This window comes from Agelaius phoeniceus, chromosome 1 (assembly GCF_051311805.1).
Source record: "Agelaius phoeniceus isolate bAgePho1 chromosome 1, bAgePho1.hap1, whole genome shotgun sequence".
NCBI classification, from domain to species: Eukaryota; Metazoa; Chordata; class Aves; order Passeriformes; family Icteridae; genus Agelaius; species Agelaius phoeniceus.
The window spans coordinates 59,843,152-59,858,976 of record NC_135265.1 but is presented as its reverse complement, the minus strand read 5'-3'; the positions used below and the strand labels follow the sequence as shown (position 1 = coordinate 59,858,976).

Sequence of the window (15,825 nt, the reverse complement as noted above, 5' to 3'; positions counted from 1 at the left end):
TGCCAGATTGCAGAATACAGGAAGCACTTAAGAAATGGAAGAGCTTGAGCATAAAGATCTCCCCATTTTCCCTATTGATTTATCACTTGTGTGTCACTTTCAACTCTACTCTCTCATGTATGTTCATTTCTATGGTTCCTATTGTCAAACTGAGTAGCAGAAATTCTCCCTGCAAACTACAGATCCCTTTGTTCTATACAAAATCTTGTGCTCCTTTTTCATATGACAGATATTGCAAAATATAATAACTACTAACATGTTACTTCCCACTCCAGTAATTTAAAACACTTGGGTAAAGTCTGTCCTTGGACCTATTATATCACCACCTTCAAAATGACTCCAAAATCCCCTCAAGTTTCAAGGATCAAAATTAAAATCCAAATATTTATCATTATCCCTAATATTTGGCAAGTATTTAGATTTTAGTATAAATAAAATCTGGCTCTATTAACACCAAAAAGCCCCCTTTTCTTCCATATAAACAAAAACCTCTTTGACGAGGCATAAAAATCTGTTTGGGGCTGTAACCACAATGTTGTATGTGGTTACAACATGACACTACAAAAAAAAAGAGCTTAGGATCAGCCACGTGCTGCCTTTCAGTCAACGTTATTTTAAAGTAACAACTTTTATGTAGGGACTGTGACAAGAGGTCAGAATTAAGCTTAGCATAAGCAAAGAGAGCTGCAGAACCAGCCTGGATTCAGTCAGTACGGTGAAAGCCTTACCTGCTTACATGCTTGCCGACACTCCACAGCAATAGCCAGCTCACAGCAGCCTAAACCAACCCACCCATCAGACTTCTTCAGAACTCCTTGGGAAATAAGATAGCAGACTTATTAGAGTAGAAAGAGAAACTATGCCATCATTTTCCCTTCCCTCTACTTTTCAGATTTGATAATCCTGTTCTCAAAATGACATTTTATTGGAATTCCAAACCAACTTCAAGCAAAATCCACAAGTCTGCGTTTTCATAAATGCTGAAACTAGCAATTAATGAAGTACCTTCCACACACTGAGGATAAAGATGCTTTATGTAAACTGCATTACACGTTCAATGGAAATGTTAGATTTTGATAATCTATCTAATCTGAAATATAAACCAACAAAAAATATCAGGAAAAAAATCTCATTACAGCATCATCTCTTACAGATACACCCTGCTGTTTGTTTCAATAGCACACGTCTCTACCAACTTTGCCAATGCAGAAAATGTTCCGTGTTCTTTCTCCAAACTTCCTGTGGTGTTTTTGGTCTGGATGGAGTTAAATCTCTTCAGCTGAGCTGGCATGGGGCTATGTTTTGAACTTGTGACTAAAACAGTGTCAGGGATGTTTTAAAAAACACAGGGATGTTTTAGTTATTGCAAATGCAGGCAGCACCCAGGCCTTTTCTGTTTTTCATAGGGACTCGCAAATAAGCTGACAGTGCACAAGAGGTTGGAGGGGATACTGCCAGGACAGCTGACCCCAGCTAACAGTCCATAACACATGGCACCATGCTCAGCCATAAAAGCTGGGGTTGAGGATGGCAGGGGCTGCCCTTGCTTGGGGACTGGCTGGGTATCAGTTAGTTGGTGGTAAGCAACTATTTTGGTTTTGCTTCACTTGTTTTTCTTGGGTTTGGGTTTTTTCCTCCTTTCTTGTTTTTCCTTCCATTTTTAAATTAGAAACTGCCTTTATCCCAGCCCATGGGTTTTCTCACTGCTGCCCTCTGATTCTCCCCTCTCTCCCACTGATGGGAGAATGAGCAAACACTGTGTGGTAATGAGCAGCCTACTGGGGTTAATTCACAACACTTCCTCTGTCATTTATCCCCCCAGCACCATGGTTCCATAGCCAGAACTATTGCCAACAGAAGTTTCCCATCTCCCTGTCTCCCTTAATCCATTTATTTCACTCTTGGCATGATCATCATTTCTTACCAAAAGGTTACATAGAAATACGGTAAGAAGCAAATTGCTGCCATAAGTTGTTTCATCCTCTTAATTTAATAATAAATACTGATTTTCGAATGCTTTCTAAACACCAGAAATAAAATAAAAGAATGCATTTCTGTATCTATTTCTCATGTAACCTTAAAGAAATAAAGGGAAGGTTTGATCTGTGCAGCTGCCCAGCAGCTGTGACTAACTTGTTACATTCTTTATCTTAGGACAGGAGGTAGAATTATTTAACTCAAATGAACCACTCATTTTTGTTATGACTATTTAAAAAATAAAGCAGTACTTTATTACATACATAAATTATATTCTTTATGTAGAAATCAAAAAGCAGAAATATCAACAACTTAATTTTTAAAAATGCTCTTAAGCCCAGTGGAAATGCCTATTTAGAAGAGTCACATGGGATGTCCAGTTTTAAAAAGAGGAAGTGAAAAAGCTAGGTGTAAGATCTTAAATTTAAATGCTACGAAAACACTTGGAAAAAAGTGTTGGAAAAAGTAATGAAAAATAATTGCAATTAATGGAAAACAATGGCCAACTGGTATTTATAATGAAGAAAATGTTCCAGTCCCTCATACATTCCAGCTCCTTAATCACTTTACAGTGGCCCTTTGCTGAACTTGCTCTATTGTGTTCATAGTTTCCTTGTCTCAAATGCCCAGAACTGGACACAGTATCCTTGATGTGGTCTCACCAATGCTGAGTAGAGGAGAAGGATCAGCTCCCTTGATCTGCTGGCAACATTTTCACTGATGCAGTCTGGATGCTGCTGGTCTTTGTTACAAGGGCACATTGCTGGATCACGTTCCACTTGCTGGTCACCAGGATTCCCAGGTACCTTTCTACCAAGCTGCTTTTCAGCTGGCCAGGCCTCCTGCGTGCTGTGGAGCATGGGGCCTTCACCAGGTGCAGGACTTTGCATTTCCTTTCCTGTAATTTCATGATGTTCCTGTCTGCCTATTCCTTTGGTTAATCAACATCCCTGTGAATGGCAGGACAACCATCTGGTCTAGCAACCTCTCCATTCACTTTTGCATCACTGGTGAATACACTGACAGTGAACTCTGCCCCATCATCAATGAAGACGTTAAATGGGACTAGACCCAGCATCAACCCTCAGGATACTGGCCTACAGCTGCCCTCTGTGATGCTGATCAAACCTTCTGACACAGCAATTTGGCCAGTTTTCACTTCACCTCCACTGCTCACTTATCCAGCACACACTTCATCAGTTTGACTATAAGCAAGCCATGAAAAATAGCGACAGAATCCTTACTGAAGCTGAGATAGATAACATGCACTGCTTTCCCCTCATCTAAAAAGGCAGTCATCTAATCATAGATGGTCATCAGGTTGGTTAAGCACTGTTCCCCCTTCACATATCCATGCTGACTATAGAGTATCACGTCCTTGTTCTCGATGTGTCTGGAAATTGTTTCTCAATGTGTCTGGAAATTGTTTGCAGGAAGATCTGCTCTGTTACCTTCTGAGGGTTTGAGGTAAAACTGTCCAAGCCTAGAGTTCCTCAGGTCCTCCCTGCCCTTTCTAGAGGCAGGAGTGAACTTGCTTTCTTCCCTTCTTCTCCAAAGTCCTCATTATCTCCTCTCAATACCCAACCCCATCCTCCTCCATCAAACACAAGTCTTCCTTGCTCTGAACTTTATGACTGATCAGGGACCTGGCACTCCTGCAGGTTCATCTTACCAGCAAAGACTGAGGCAAAGAAGATCACAGGCTATTTAGTGTCATTTGTCACCAGGTTTTCAGCCTCATTCAGCAGCAGGCTCTCATTTTCCTCAGTCTTCCTTTTCAGCTGATGTAGCTCAAGAAGCTTTCTGGCTGCCAAATCACATTATTCACCAGAATCAACTCCTGATAGGCTTTGGCTTTTCTAATCCCACTATACACTAAGTGGAGCTTGGATAAGGTGACCCTTGAAAGTCAAGCAGCTCTCTTGGACCCTCCTTTTCTCCAGTTCCATGGCCCATGGGATTCTTCCAAGTCGACTGCCTGTGCCCTCGTGTGTTTTCTCTTCTAAAGGTAGCAGGGTGATTAAAGCTGCCCATAAACATGGGGCAGGCATGTGAACACAAGATTTCTTCCAGCTGTACAAAGGTGGCCTCATTTACCATTTCAGCCTGATGAGGCAGCGTGCAGCGGACACCCATATCATCACCTGTGTTGGGGTCTCTGTACAGTGCACTCCAGTGCCCACAGGCTACTCTCAGCTGACTCACCAGCCATTCCAGCAGTGCTCCATGCAATCCAGTCAACACTCTCACATAAAGGGCAACTCCTGCTTCTCATCTTCCTGTACCTGTCCCTCACCACACGCCTGCTGTGGGAGCTTTCCTGCTGTGTCTCTGTGACTCCCAAGAGAATGGAAGCCTGGTAACTGCACACAGGTTTCTAACCAATAAGACAGAAAGTTTGTTTACAAGCACTGGAATCAACAGCTTGCCTCCAAGGCCTGGTGGGGGGACAGGAAGGAGAGGGGGAGTCTGAGCAGATGCTGCAAAACTGTTACAGCCTCCTCTTCCCATACTCCCACTTTTCCAAATATAGCATTTTAATTTTGTAATTTCAAAGTCTTTTAGAAATTACACATGATACAATGGACTAGTTAAGCCTGATTTAATCTATTTTTGATCTCTCCTTTAAACATTACAGCCCTATGTTGTGATTTATGCTTTAACTTTCTATGCTGGATCTGCATTAATTGACTTTTGGTGAAGAGGGAAAGAGTCAGCCACGGAAGTGATTCTCTGTGGGGAGCAGCTAGCAGCTTCCTCCGTGCCTGGCACAACCAGTGGCTAGCTGGCTCTGAGAACTGGCACATTGCTAAGCCAACCAGAGAGGACAGTAATGTCTCTATGACAACATATTTAAGAAAGAAGAAGAAACCATGGGAAGCTCTCTTTCTGCCCTTGGAGGGATGGCCAGTGCTGCGGCAGGGCCAGGCTGGGCCCGTTCTGGCTGCTGGGATCCTGCCGGGGGCATCCCGGTGACACGAGCACCTGTGGGGCCTGGACTGTGTGACCAACAACGAGAGGCACAGCAAGCAATTCCCTGATGCAAAGCCTGGACAATATCAACTTTTCAGCGCTGCAGAACTCTATAGAATCTTTTCAAATTGACAGAACTTGAGAACAAACAAACCTATGAACACCAATTCTCTCCAAGTGAGGAAGAAGGAAAAGGAGAAGACAGATGAGAAGAACAACATGGTGGCAGTAATGTCACTACAAAGGAAGGGAGAGGAGGAAGTGCTCCGAGCATCAGAGCTGAGATTCTTCTGCCAGCTGTGATGAGGACTATAATACAACAAACTGTTTCCCTGTGATTCATGAAGTGCATGGGAAGATGCAGCATTCACCCTCAGCCCATGAGAAAAAAGCCCTCATGCTGGAGCTTGTGGATGCTGAGAAGCTGTGATCTGGTGAGAGGCTTGAATAGAGAGAGAGAGAGAGAGAGAGAGCCCTTCATTCCAAAGGACCTTGCTTTTATACTCTAGAACAGCTCATCCTTTAAAACTGCACCCCATAAACTAAATGGCCCCCAAAAAGCAGCTGTGGGAAGACTGCAAACTGTGGGAGGGGCTTCACATTGCAAGCAGGTTCCGGGCAGACTATTAGCCATGAAAATTAAAACCACATTGGAAAAGTTCATAGAGAACCGCTTCCTATAGGAAAGACCCCATGGCATAGCAGAAGAGACTCCTCTCACTAAGAGAACTGAAGAAAGATCTTAAAAAGTGGCAAACTGACTAAAAATCCCATATTTTGTCTCCCTGCACTGTCAGTGGGAAGAAAAAAAAAGCCTGGAGTGGGGAGGAAAGGTGTTCTAAAGGTTTATTTTAGTTCTCATTATCCTCTTTAATTCTGTTAATAATTTCTTTTTCTTTATACCTCTTAAAGTTTTGTGCCTGCTTCGCACCTAAAGTGTTTTCTCCTAATCCTTATCTCACTCCATGAGTTTTCTTCCCTGCCTCTGCTTAACTACAGCAGAGGAAAATGAATTTCTCATAGGTGAACGATTTCTCATAGGTGAACTGGCATTTGGCCAGCTTCAACCTGTCACACTTTCTAAATCCACCTGTGTACCAAGCAGTTTGGTTCATAATCTGAGCCCCTGCACTTAAATTGCTTGCCTAATTCTTACTATCTCCCTGTGTTACTCAGTTTTTGTTCAAATTATGCTGCACCTAGAGTAAAGTCATAATTATCAACCATTTTGTAGATCAGGTTAAGGTGTAACAAAATCAAAAAACTAAAATCTTGAAAAGAAAGAAATGCTGATATTTCCCTGATTTATCACAGAAGAACATGTTTACTTATACAAACATATTTAATATTTTTTAACAGGAAAACTATTTATAAAACTAGGAAACTATTAATAAAATGCACAGGTAACTCATTATATACTAGAGGAAACTTAACACACAGTTTATATTAGATGCATAATGGAAGTTAAATTATCATTAAATCAATAGGTGCAGGGGGCAGACACAATATCAAAACACACAGAGGGTGAAAAAGCAACATGATTCAATAGTCAAAAGGTATTTCTTACCTGGCAAAGAAGAATTTATACAACCCCACACTTCTCTCTGAAAAGTAAAAATGCAATTAAGCAAAAGCAAGTCTAGAGAATATGAGAGTTTATAGCAGACTCAACCAGAAATTTCAGCATTTTTTCACTGGGTTTTAAATATCTGATTGGAAGAATTCTTATATTTAAATATATTTTAAAGAAGTGCTGTAATAGAAGCTGAGTACCACTTCCTTCCATGAGTCTGTGCTATGCACAGACTGTGGAATCAAAAGCAGCATTTTTGCAGGTGCATAACATAATGTAGTTATTTGGAATACACAAGCTAGTCAACTCTCTCAATCAATATTCACAGAACTAAACTGCAACTTAAACAAAGAACAAGATTTGTCTAGGACTAAGACCTGTGGAGAAGCTTACTGTCCTAGCATTCCTTCCCACCAGCTTAAAGATACCCTAAACACACATAACCACACAGAAAAATTTTAAAAAGTGTTTCAATCACGCTGACACAGCAAACTGTATTTTCACACTGTGACACATCCATCCATCCATCCATCCATCTCTCTCTCTCTCTCTCTCTCTCTCTCTCTCATCACAGGAACTGATGACTTTCCAAAGTTGCAATGGATCTAACGCTGTCCTCCTCTGTATCTGTGGAGGTTTTCTACCTAGACAAGAGCCAAAGCAAGATCAAAAGAAGATGGTAAAGAGCTGCTACTTCTGCAAGTTCCATCCCTTTGATTCAGTTGACTTCCTTTATTTCATGAGGAGGTTAATGGTTGGACTCAATGATCTTTAAGTCTTTTCCAACCTAAATGCATCTATGATTCAAAGAAAAAAAATCACCTCTTGTGTTGATGGTGACAGTTGCTTTTTAAACTAATACCAGGCAATATCACATTCCTTGAAGGAACACACACAACACAATGTCTGTAACCAGTGCTCAATATTGACCATCTGATTAAATCAAAACCCATCTGTTCATTAGTGAAATGGCACCAGAACACCTGTCCAACAAGAGAAGAGATATCTGAGAACAGCAAATAAAGTATTGAGTTGAATGGTTAACTATTTAATGTAACTAGATATTACCCATTCAGTAATATTAATTTAAGATCCACACTGGACAGCTGACTTGTCACTTATAAAGATAATTGGTAGTTATAAAAACCATTGTGTAATTTTTCCCCTTTCAGATAATCTCCAATCCTGTCTTATCTGTATAGTAGATAAGTGCTTCTGATAAGATTCTACTTGTCTTATCAGGGAATGAAAGATAAAGAAAACCAGTACCAAACCAAATGCTATTCACCACTTCAACAGGTTTTTATGACAGGTTTTACTCATACTAGGAGCTGTCTATAACCTTCTGAGACCTTAGAGCTACTGACCCATGGAAACAAAAAACTGAAGGAACTTTGACATACAGAAGGAAAGGATCTATAAGTGAACACAATCTTGTGAAGTTGCTAATTAAATGTTATTCCCAGATTTACTACTCTAACTCATTGCTCACTTGAGCTGAGCATATGTTTTAGGTTTGCTGCAAACAGTATTGATACTGTTCAGAAATAACAGAAATTACCAGAAGAAAGCAGGCTTTTCTGACTGCAAAAGGATGCCAAGAGACAAGACTCTAAAATTTACAATCTGAATGACCATACTTATCTATTCGCTGATTAGATCATCCTTAGAAGAGGGAGTGGGTTACACTCTTTTTTTAGTTTAACTAAAGAATGTTACCGACACTACAGAACTTTCAGGAAACTGTAATCTTACTTATCCAATAAAAGCATTACTTCAGTTTCTCAGGTAAGGCCATTAACAATTTGGTGCAGCTATCAGGGCCTTCTTGTCTCTGCCCAAGACCTCATGGCTTGTGCCATACGCATGTTGGAATGTATGATCTAATTTAAGTCACTACCATTAACATCCAAGAGACAATCACAACAATCACAAGTTTTTACAACACAGATAAGATTTTCATTGCATTTTATAGCTTATACATGCTACCTTACTGCAAGTAAAGTAATTTATGATGGCTTTAGAAAAAAATCCTACTTTGAGGTTCAAATCTCATTTGAAGAGCTTTTCTAGCAAGCCTTACCATTGATTCTGGACAATACTCAGGTGCTCGCTGCAGTAAGTGCTTCAAACGGGAGTCACTCTTAGAAGATAAAATCTGTTAGAAACAAAACACCTTAAAACAGAGAATGTTGTGCATATCAAATACTTTTTTCAATTTATTTCACTGTTTTTAGTTTCTCTAATATCTACTCTTTGACAACTTTGCCTAACAGTATGAACAGAATTCAAATGTAAGATTTCTTTTTACATATTTGTAGTTTTTCAAATATGTTTCACTTCTTATAGAGATGCAATCTTTTCTATTTAGAAGAGAATGAGAATTTCCTCCACAAACATTTCAATCAAAAAGTTTCTACTCAATGTGGAAGGGCAATGTTAACGAGAGGATTCCTGCTGCACACATCAAAATACTATACAACTCTATTTTCTTAATTAACCTTCTGCTACATGTTACATGACCTTAAGCAATTAAACTTCAAAAACCCCCTGAAACATATAATTTCTGTAGAAAAAGGCAGAACAAAAGCAAGACTAGTTAAAGAGACAATCAAAACTAACAGGGGAACGCATAGTACCCACAGGTAAACTGAAAACCGAGGAGCTCGCTAGACTGGATGGAATACAACTGAGGATGTTGTTCCTTTAGCAGTCGAATAAAGTTTTACTTATAAATTAAAACAAGAAACTGGTGAACAAGAGGAATGGAAACAGACCTATTAATGTGTGATGGGAAACTGGAAATGATATAACTGAAACAGATGAATTTCAGAAGCAAAAGTACATTACAGTTCTTGTCTAAATTTGTTCTATTCTAACATGATAAACTTATTGAAAGAAAATCAAGAGAACAACAGCATTTGTTTCAGAAACAAGAGCAAAAAAAACCTGCATTAGTATTTTAACTCTTCAGAGGTCATAGAATAATTAAATAATTCAGGCTGGAAGGGATCTCAGATGATCATCTATTTCAAACTTGTGCTCAAAGAAGGGTAAACTACAAGACGAGACCATGGTGTCCATCTGCTTACTCTTTCCATCTGTCCAGGTCCCTCATGATCCTGTCCTACCATTAAGATTATCAACACTTCCTTTGAGCTTCACATGGCCTGAAAACTCTATGAGAGTCACTTCGTACAGGCTGTTAACAAAGATGTTAAACAGGAGAGGTGCCAGACCTCTTTGGTATTCCACTTATTAGCCTACAAGCAAAGTAGGACCCACTAACCTCTATCTCTGAGCCTGATTTTACAACCTGTTTTTTACTCATCTAATTGTTCATGCCTCAAACCCATATGATCCTAAAATGGATAGAAAAACATTAAGGGAATTAATGTTTAAAAATTTGCTACAGATAACACAAATGACATTCACGCCTTTCCCCTCATCCAGAAACCCAGCCTTATTATCAAACCAGGTTGGCCAGGAATGATTTACTGACATTAAATCACACGCCTCCTTCAGCAATAGCTTTACATTTTTTCCTTCTTCAGCCTTTAACTACTGCCATAAAATGTCCTGTTGCCCTTGACCTTCTCTATGAGTCTCAATTCCAGCTGAGCTTTGCCTTTTCCTATATAACCTTACTTGCCTTGGCAAAAGCTCTAAATTCTTCTTGTAAAACATTTCCCTGCTTCTACACTCTCTATACCGTATCTTTTCTGCACCAAAGGTTGTTCATAACTTCTCTGTTTATCTGAATCAAATTCTTGGAACATTAAAGAGTTTTCCTGGGAGCAGGGACGGGACAGTCCTTATGCTTGGAGAAGGATATGGATAGAGTCCTCTGGAATGGTACACAATGAATGCTGCCAGGAAACTTATCACAATGAAACTTATCAGAAATAAGATTAGGGGAAAAAAAGTCAATTGAAGAAAGAGAGGCCCACTTATTCCTTGCTATGGTATCTGACATGCCTAATCAAATAATCATGAAAAGGAGATGATACTAAAGCTAAGAGTAGAGTAATACTTATTAGTAATGCAAAATAATTAGGTGTTTGAACCATGTTAGTTGACAAACAAACCTGTAATCCACATTCTCTTTTTCAAAAGTCTCACAGTAGCTGATTTACTGGTTAGTAGAATTCCTTACCCTTAATCAAGCCTCCTTCCTTAACTGGCAGGATCCAGGGCAACATCACTGGGTGTCCTGTGCATTTCACCCTAGTCCCTGGGTTCCCAGGCAAGGCCTCCCTCAGTACTACTGCCAGTGTCCATACACATTTGCAGACAATGGCTAACAGTCTGAGGGTCTAAAAAACCTTGTGATTCCTGCAAAATCCTAGATCTGAGTCCCTGAAAACCAAATGACCTTAGCCAGAAAGTCTCCAGTGCAGGTGAGTGCTTCCTTGCCCTGCAGAAGGGAGTGTTTCTCCTGGTGGCATTGTTTACAATCTGGTGGTTAAGCCAAGATGGCTCCTCAACAAATCGTTCCTCCTCATCTGCTCTAAGGCCCCAAATCTAATCTGCAAGTGCATATCCAAAGACAGCCATGAAACTTCTTCCTCCTGTCAGCTGCACAAAATAGTTAAATTACAGAAGATGAAAACCAGTAAAATAACAGCAGACAGCTCCTTCAGTTGCACTGCATCAAAGGATCACACAGAGAATGATGCCACTAGCCTGATGTGAGGTAGCTAAGCCAGCTCCTTATAGCATACTTTGGGAGGGACCGGTCCTGCTTCAGACTTTTTCCAGACCTCTCACTACCTCTCACTAAGATTCTGGATATGCTGATCATCTGAGTGGAGAGAGATGAGCCAGATGAGGCCAGATCAGTGTCATACAAAACCCACAGAAAACTATGTAATAATTAGAACCAGTATAGCAGAATTGGGATGGAATTTGACAGTAAAAAGCTGGAGACCTTCCATGAAGAGCCAACAGGAATTCACATAATAAGCTGGAAACTTCAAACCAAAGAAACACAAGAAAGAAATGGGCAGATGATTCCAAATGCCATATCAATGCAGCTACTAAATTCACCAATTTTTTTTTTTTAATATACAGGAATGGATATCTTTCTCTTATACCCAAGTTAGAACACAATTTTTAAGACTGAGTGTCACACTTTTTTTTTTTTTATAACGCCATGTATAGTTTTGCTTACCTGTATTAAAAGAGATAAACTTATGCTGGAAGGTCTGCAAGAATTATTATAGGAATTGAGAGATGATCTTATGCAGACACTGTAAGACTTTTCCTTGTTTGGCCTAACAATATGAAAGCTGAAAGAGGATTTGGTTGTGTTCTCTAGATATATCAGGGAGGGAAAAGTGCAATTTAAAGTGAAAGTTTAGATAGTACAATCAGAGATAAATATAAATTTAATCATAACCAGATTTACTACTCAAACAGCCTCAAAATGAGCAATGAAAACAAGAAAAGAGGGCAGGTATGATCTAAGAACACAACTTTAACATAAAAATTGTGTCTACATTGATGTAAGTTTTACTGATGTAAAATTCTTACGTAGATGAATAACTGTAACTACACACACACAAAGCTGTATTAATTACTACCCACAGGTACAAATCTAAACATAAGTTATGGAAAAATACTTTTCAAGCTTGAATTCAGAACAAACATTATGAAACAAAGTGTTATGAATAAAGTAAGTGAGCAGATTTTTGCTGCATTCACAAAGCGATATATCATAATAAGATGATTAGTGGACAAACAAGAACCTGAAGGAAGAAAGAATAATACCAGCATCTTGTTCTTCAGTTTGAACTCCCCAGAACTTAGAAACACATAAGATTCATAAATTCTGTAAAATGCCTTCAGACCTCTCATTTCCCAATGTGCTTATCACTTCTTGACCAAATTGTGGCCTCAGGTTGGTATTTCTATTTCTCCTTAACTTCAGCAGAACCCATTTTTCACTACAAAAGGAAAGAGGACTATGGCTCTAAAATTTCCAAGTTCTCATTTTGATATCATTACATCTCACAATTCACACATAGCCTCCAGACAGAGGATCATTAGCTTACAAACTTAATGTCGCTACATCATTGTCTAAAGGCACAATTTCAACTCTGATGGAGTTAAATTTAAAACAAGCTTACCTGTTCACAGACATCACGGCACATTAAATTGTCCTTCGCATGGTAACAACAAGACAAGCCTATGGAAGAGCAGGGAGAAGGAAAAAGATATTTAAAAGATTTGAAACACTTAATCATCACTTCTGAACACAAGTACACACTTGATGTTCTATCAGGACAATTTTCTGGCCCACAGATGACCATGGGAAACGTTCCTTCCCAAAAGGCAAAAAATGAAGAAGTTTTGTTCTGAAAATGATGACGATCCTTACAAGAAGTTTCACACTTACCCCTGAACACTCACTGTCATCAAAATGAGATCTCACTCCCTTTCTGCCTCTAGTAATATTTCTGCTACTTAACTTGCACTAGCTGGGCACATGACAAATTCCTTCATGAGACAATTCAATTTATTAACTCAGGGGAAACTTAAAAAAGAATAAATATGAAAAAGTAAACAAAAACCCATCAAAAATCTCTGTAGAGAATATGTGCCTTTTTAAATTGAATCATCTCACAGAATCTGAAAAGTGCAAGAATCAGTTAGGAACAGGTGGTGAAGGAAATCAGACCAGGAGTTTCTTTTCATATAACTGTTCATTGAATTCTGTTCTAAAAACCTTGGAACAAAACTGTAAATTGCTTCACTAGATGGATGATTAAGACTGGATGGAAGTCATAGAGCAAACACAGATATGAACACATCAAGAGTTAAAAAAAACCCCAAAAAAACAACTGAAGCACTGAGAAGTCATGAAAGACCAAACATTAAAGCAGCATTTTTAGCATTATACTCTGCTGTGCTTTGTACCCCCTACCATTTAAATACTTTGGTCATTCATAGTTAAGCTTGGCAAACGTAAAATGAATTAAACAGTCTTTATATCCATTTTCATCGTCACTTTCCTGTTTTTGGACCAGTGTTTTAGAGAACAGACAGAGGTGTCCTTCAAAACCTTTACTTCCATGCACATCTTTACACACAGGATCATTTATTGATTACAGATTTCTGCTGAGATGCATCTGAACTATGTATATCACTGGTACAACAACAACAAAAAAAGTCTTTTTCTCAACACTTTACCAAACAGATTTTGACTGAACCATCAAGAAGGAACTTGGGCATGAATTCCTTGCAATATTAGTAGGTTTATCAACGGAAAGCTGGGCCAGAGTACGTCATATTTCACTCCACTAGATTTTGCTGTCTCCCTCCTAGAACTAAGCCTCACTAGAAAGCAAAACTACAGAACAATTAAATGCCCATAAATGCCTTAGTGACTGCAGTCTTCTGCTTTAAAGAATTACCTGTTTTGTAGTTTCCATTCCTATGACAACAATATCATCTATGTATTAAAAGGTGTTTTCCAATATCCATCTTAAGCTGCCTTCTTTTTCCACCGCTCTTTTTTGGTCCTGTCAGGAAGTTACAGACACACAGATTCCTAGAATGGCTTGGGTTGGAAGAGACCTTAAAGACCAGCTAGCTCCAAGCCCTTCTACTAGACTAGACTTCTTAGAGCCCCATACAGCCTGGTTTGAACATATCCAGGAACAGAGCATCCATCCTCTGGGAAACCTGGACATGACTGGAATTCTGGGCTGCAAGCACACATGCCAAGACATCTGCAATGTGGGGAGCTATTTTACCACTATCCTTCTCTTTATTAAACATCTTGCATCCACTTTTTAAAATACTCGAGACCCTGTTCAATATTACTCTTCTACTGAAAACAAGGAATAGGAGCCCTGGAACACACAACCTGTTCTGACCTGTTCTGCATATGGCGACCTAGGTGTCAGGTTTTACCCATCTGGACCATTTCAAGCCACAGTCCTAGGAATTCACCCGCAGGCAGCGTGACACCGAAGGCACACATGGCGGCCCCGAGGCACGGAACCCGCGGGGGTAGACGAGGAGGTCTGTGCCCGTCACAGTGCCCGGCGGGATGCCGGAGACCCGGCCGCTGTGCAGGCTGTGGAAGTGACCCTCCCCGGCTCCGGTCCTGGCCGCAGGGATTCCGGCGGGAGCGCTCACTCCCCGGGAAGCTGGCGCAGGCACCAGCCCGGACCGGCACCGAGACGGCGCCGCTGCCGCTTCCCGGGCGCGGAGCAGGTGCGGGGCGGCGTCCCCCCACTTCCCCGTCTCCCGCATCCCGCCCCGACAGCGGCCCGATAGGAGAGTCCCGCGGCGCCGCATCCCCCCCGGGCGATGCCGCCCCTGCGCCATGTTGTAGAGAGGGACCCGCGGAGTCGCCTCCCCCATTCCCTCCCCTGCGGTCGCTACTCACCGGCCGCCGCGGGGCACAGTAGCGGGGCCGCCGCCAGGCACAGCAGGGCCCAGGGCCACCGAGCGGCCGCCGCCGCCATGGCCGGGTCTCGAACCCGCGCCAACCCCACCCCGCCCCGCGCCCCCCGGTCGCCGCACGGACAGACGGAGGGATGGAGGAACGGGCGGGATCTGCCGCCGGCAGCGCCCCCTCCCGCCAGCCCCGTGTCACCGCCCGCCGCGCCCATTGGCTGAGCCGCCCTGCCAGGCCCCGTCCCATTGGCTGAGGCGCCCCGCCAGGCTCCGCCCCCGCCCGGCCGCCGCGGACATTCTAGCGGGAGCCGAGCGCGGGGGGGCGCTGGGCCGCTCTCCTCCTCCTCCTCCTCCTCCTCCTCCTCCTCCTCCTCCTCCTCCTCCTCCTCCTCCTCCTCCTCCTCCTCCTCCTCGGCCCGCCACCGGGCTGACCGCAGGCGGCCGTTCTGTGCTGCCAGAGTCAGAGGCATCCCACAGCCTTCGTTCCCCGCGGCCCATGGAGCGGCAGGGCCGTGCCGGCAGGAAGGACTCGGGCTCGGTCTGAAAAGAGGACTAAGGAGAGGAGAAGGGGGTACAGACTCGGTTGAATTAGTTTATTTCTATTTTTATACAGCACTTGAATTATTAGCATAATTCTAGACACCACTTTTAAAGCATTGGTTGCAGCCTTAAAGTACTTAAGGGAGGCTTATGAAGAGAACGGAGAGTGACTTCTTCTTCAGGCAAATAGTGACAGGACAAAGCGGAATAATTTATAACTGAAAGAGGAGATATTTAGATTAGATATTCGGCACAAATTCTTTACTCAGAGGGTAGTGCATTACTGGCACAGGTTGCCCAGAGGAGCTGTAGATGCCCCATCCCTGGCAGTGCTCAAGACCAGGTTAGAG

At 41.7% G+C, this 15,825-nt stretch overlaps 1 protein-coding gene across 3 annotated transcripts in view; it reads right to left on the bottom strand.

Moving 5' to 3' along the window:
* RECK (reversion inducing cysteine rich protein with kazal motifs) overlaps positions 1 to 15,080 on the bottom strand; it is a 45,828-nt gene extending 30,748 nt beyond the window's left edge. For all 3 annotated transcript variants that reach the window (XM_054647287.2, XM_054647281.2, XM_054647282.2), the window contains exons 1-5: positions 14,925 to 15,080; positions 12,655 to 12,713; positions 8,607 to 8,681; positions 6,518 to 6,554; positions 729 to 814 (exon numbers count right to left, since the gene is read on the bottom strand). In XM_054647287.2, the coding sequence (XP_054503262.2) occupies positions 729 to 814; positions 6,518 to 6,554; positions 8,607 to 8,681; positions 12,655 to 12,713; positions 14,925 to 15,003 (336 nt within the window). In that variant the 5' untranslated portion in view covers positions 15,004 to 15,080. The remainder of the gene's footprint in view (positions 1 to 728; positions 815 to 6,517; positions 6,555 to 8,606; positions 8,682 to 12,654; positions 12,714 to 14,924) is intronic.
* Positions 15,081 to 15,825: the final 745 nt, after the last annotated feature.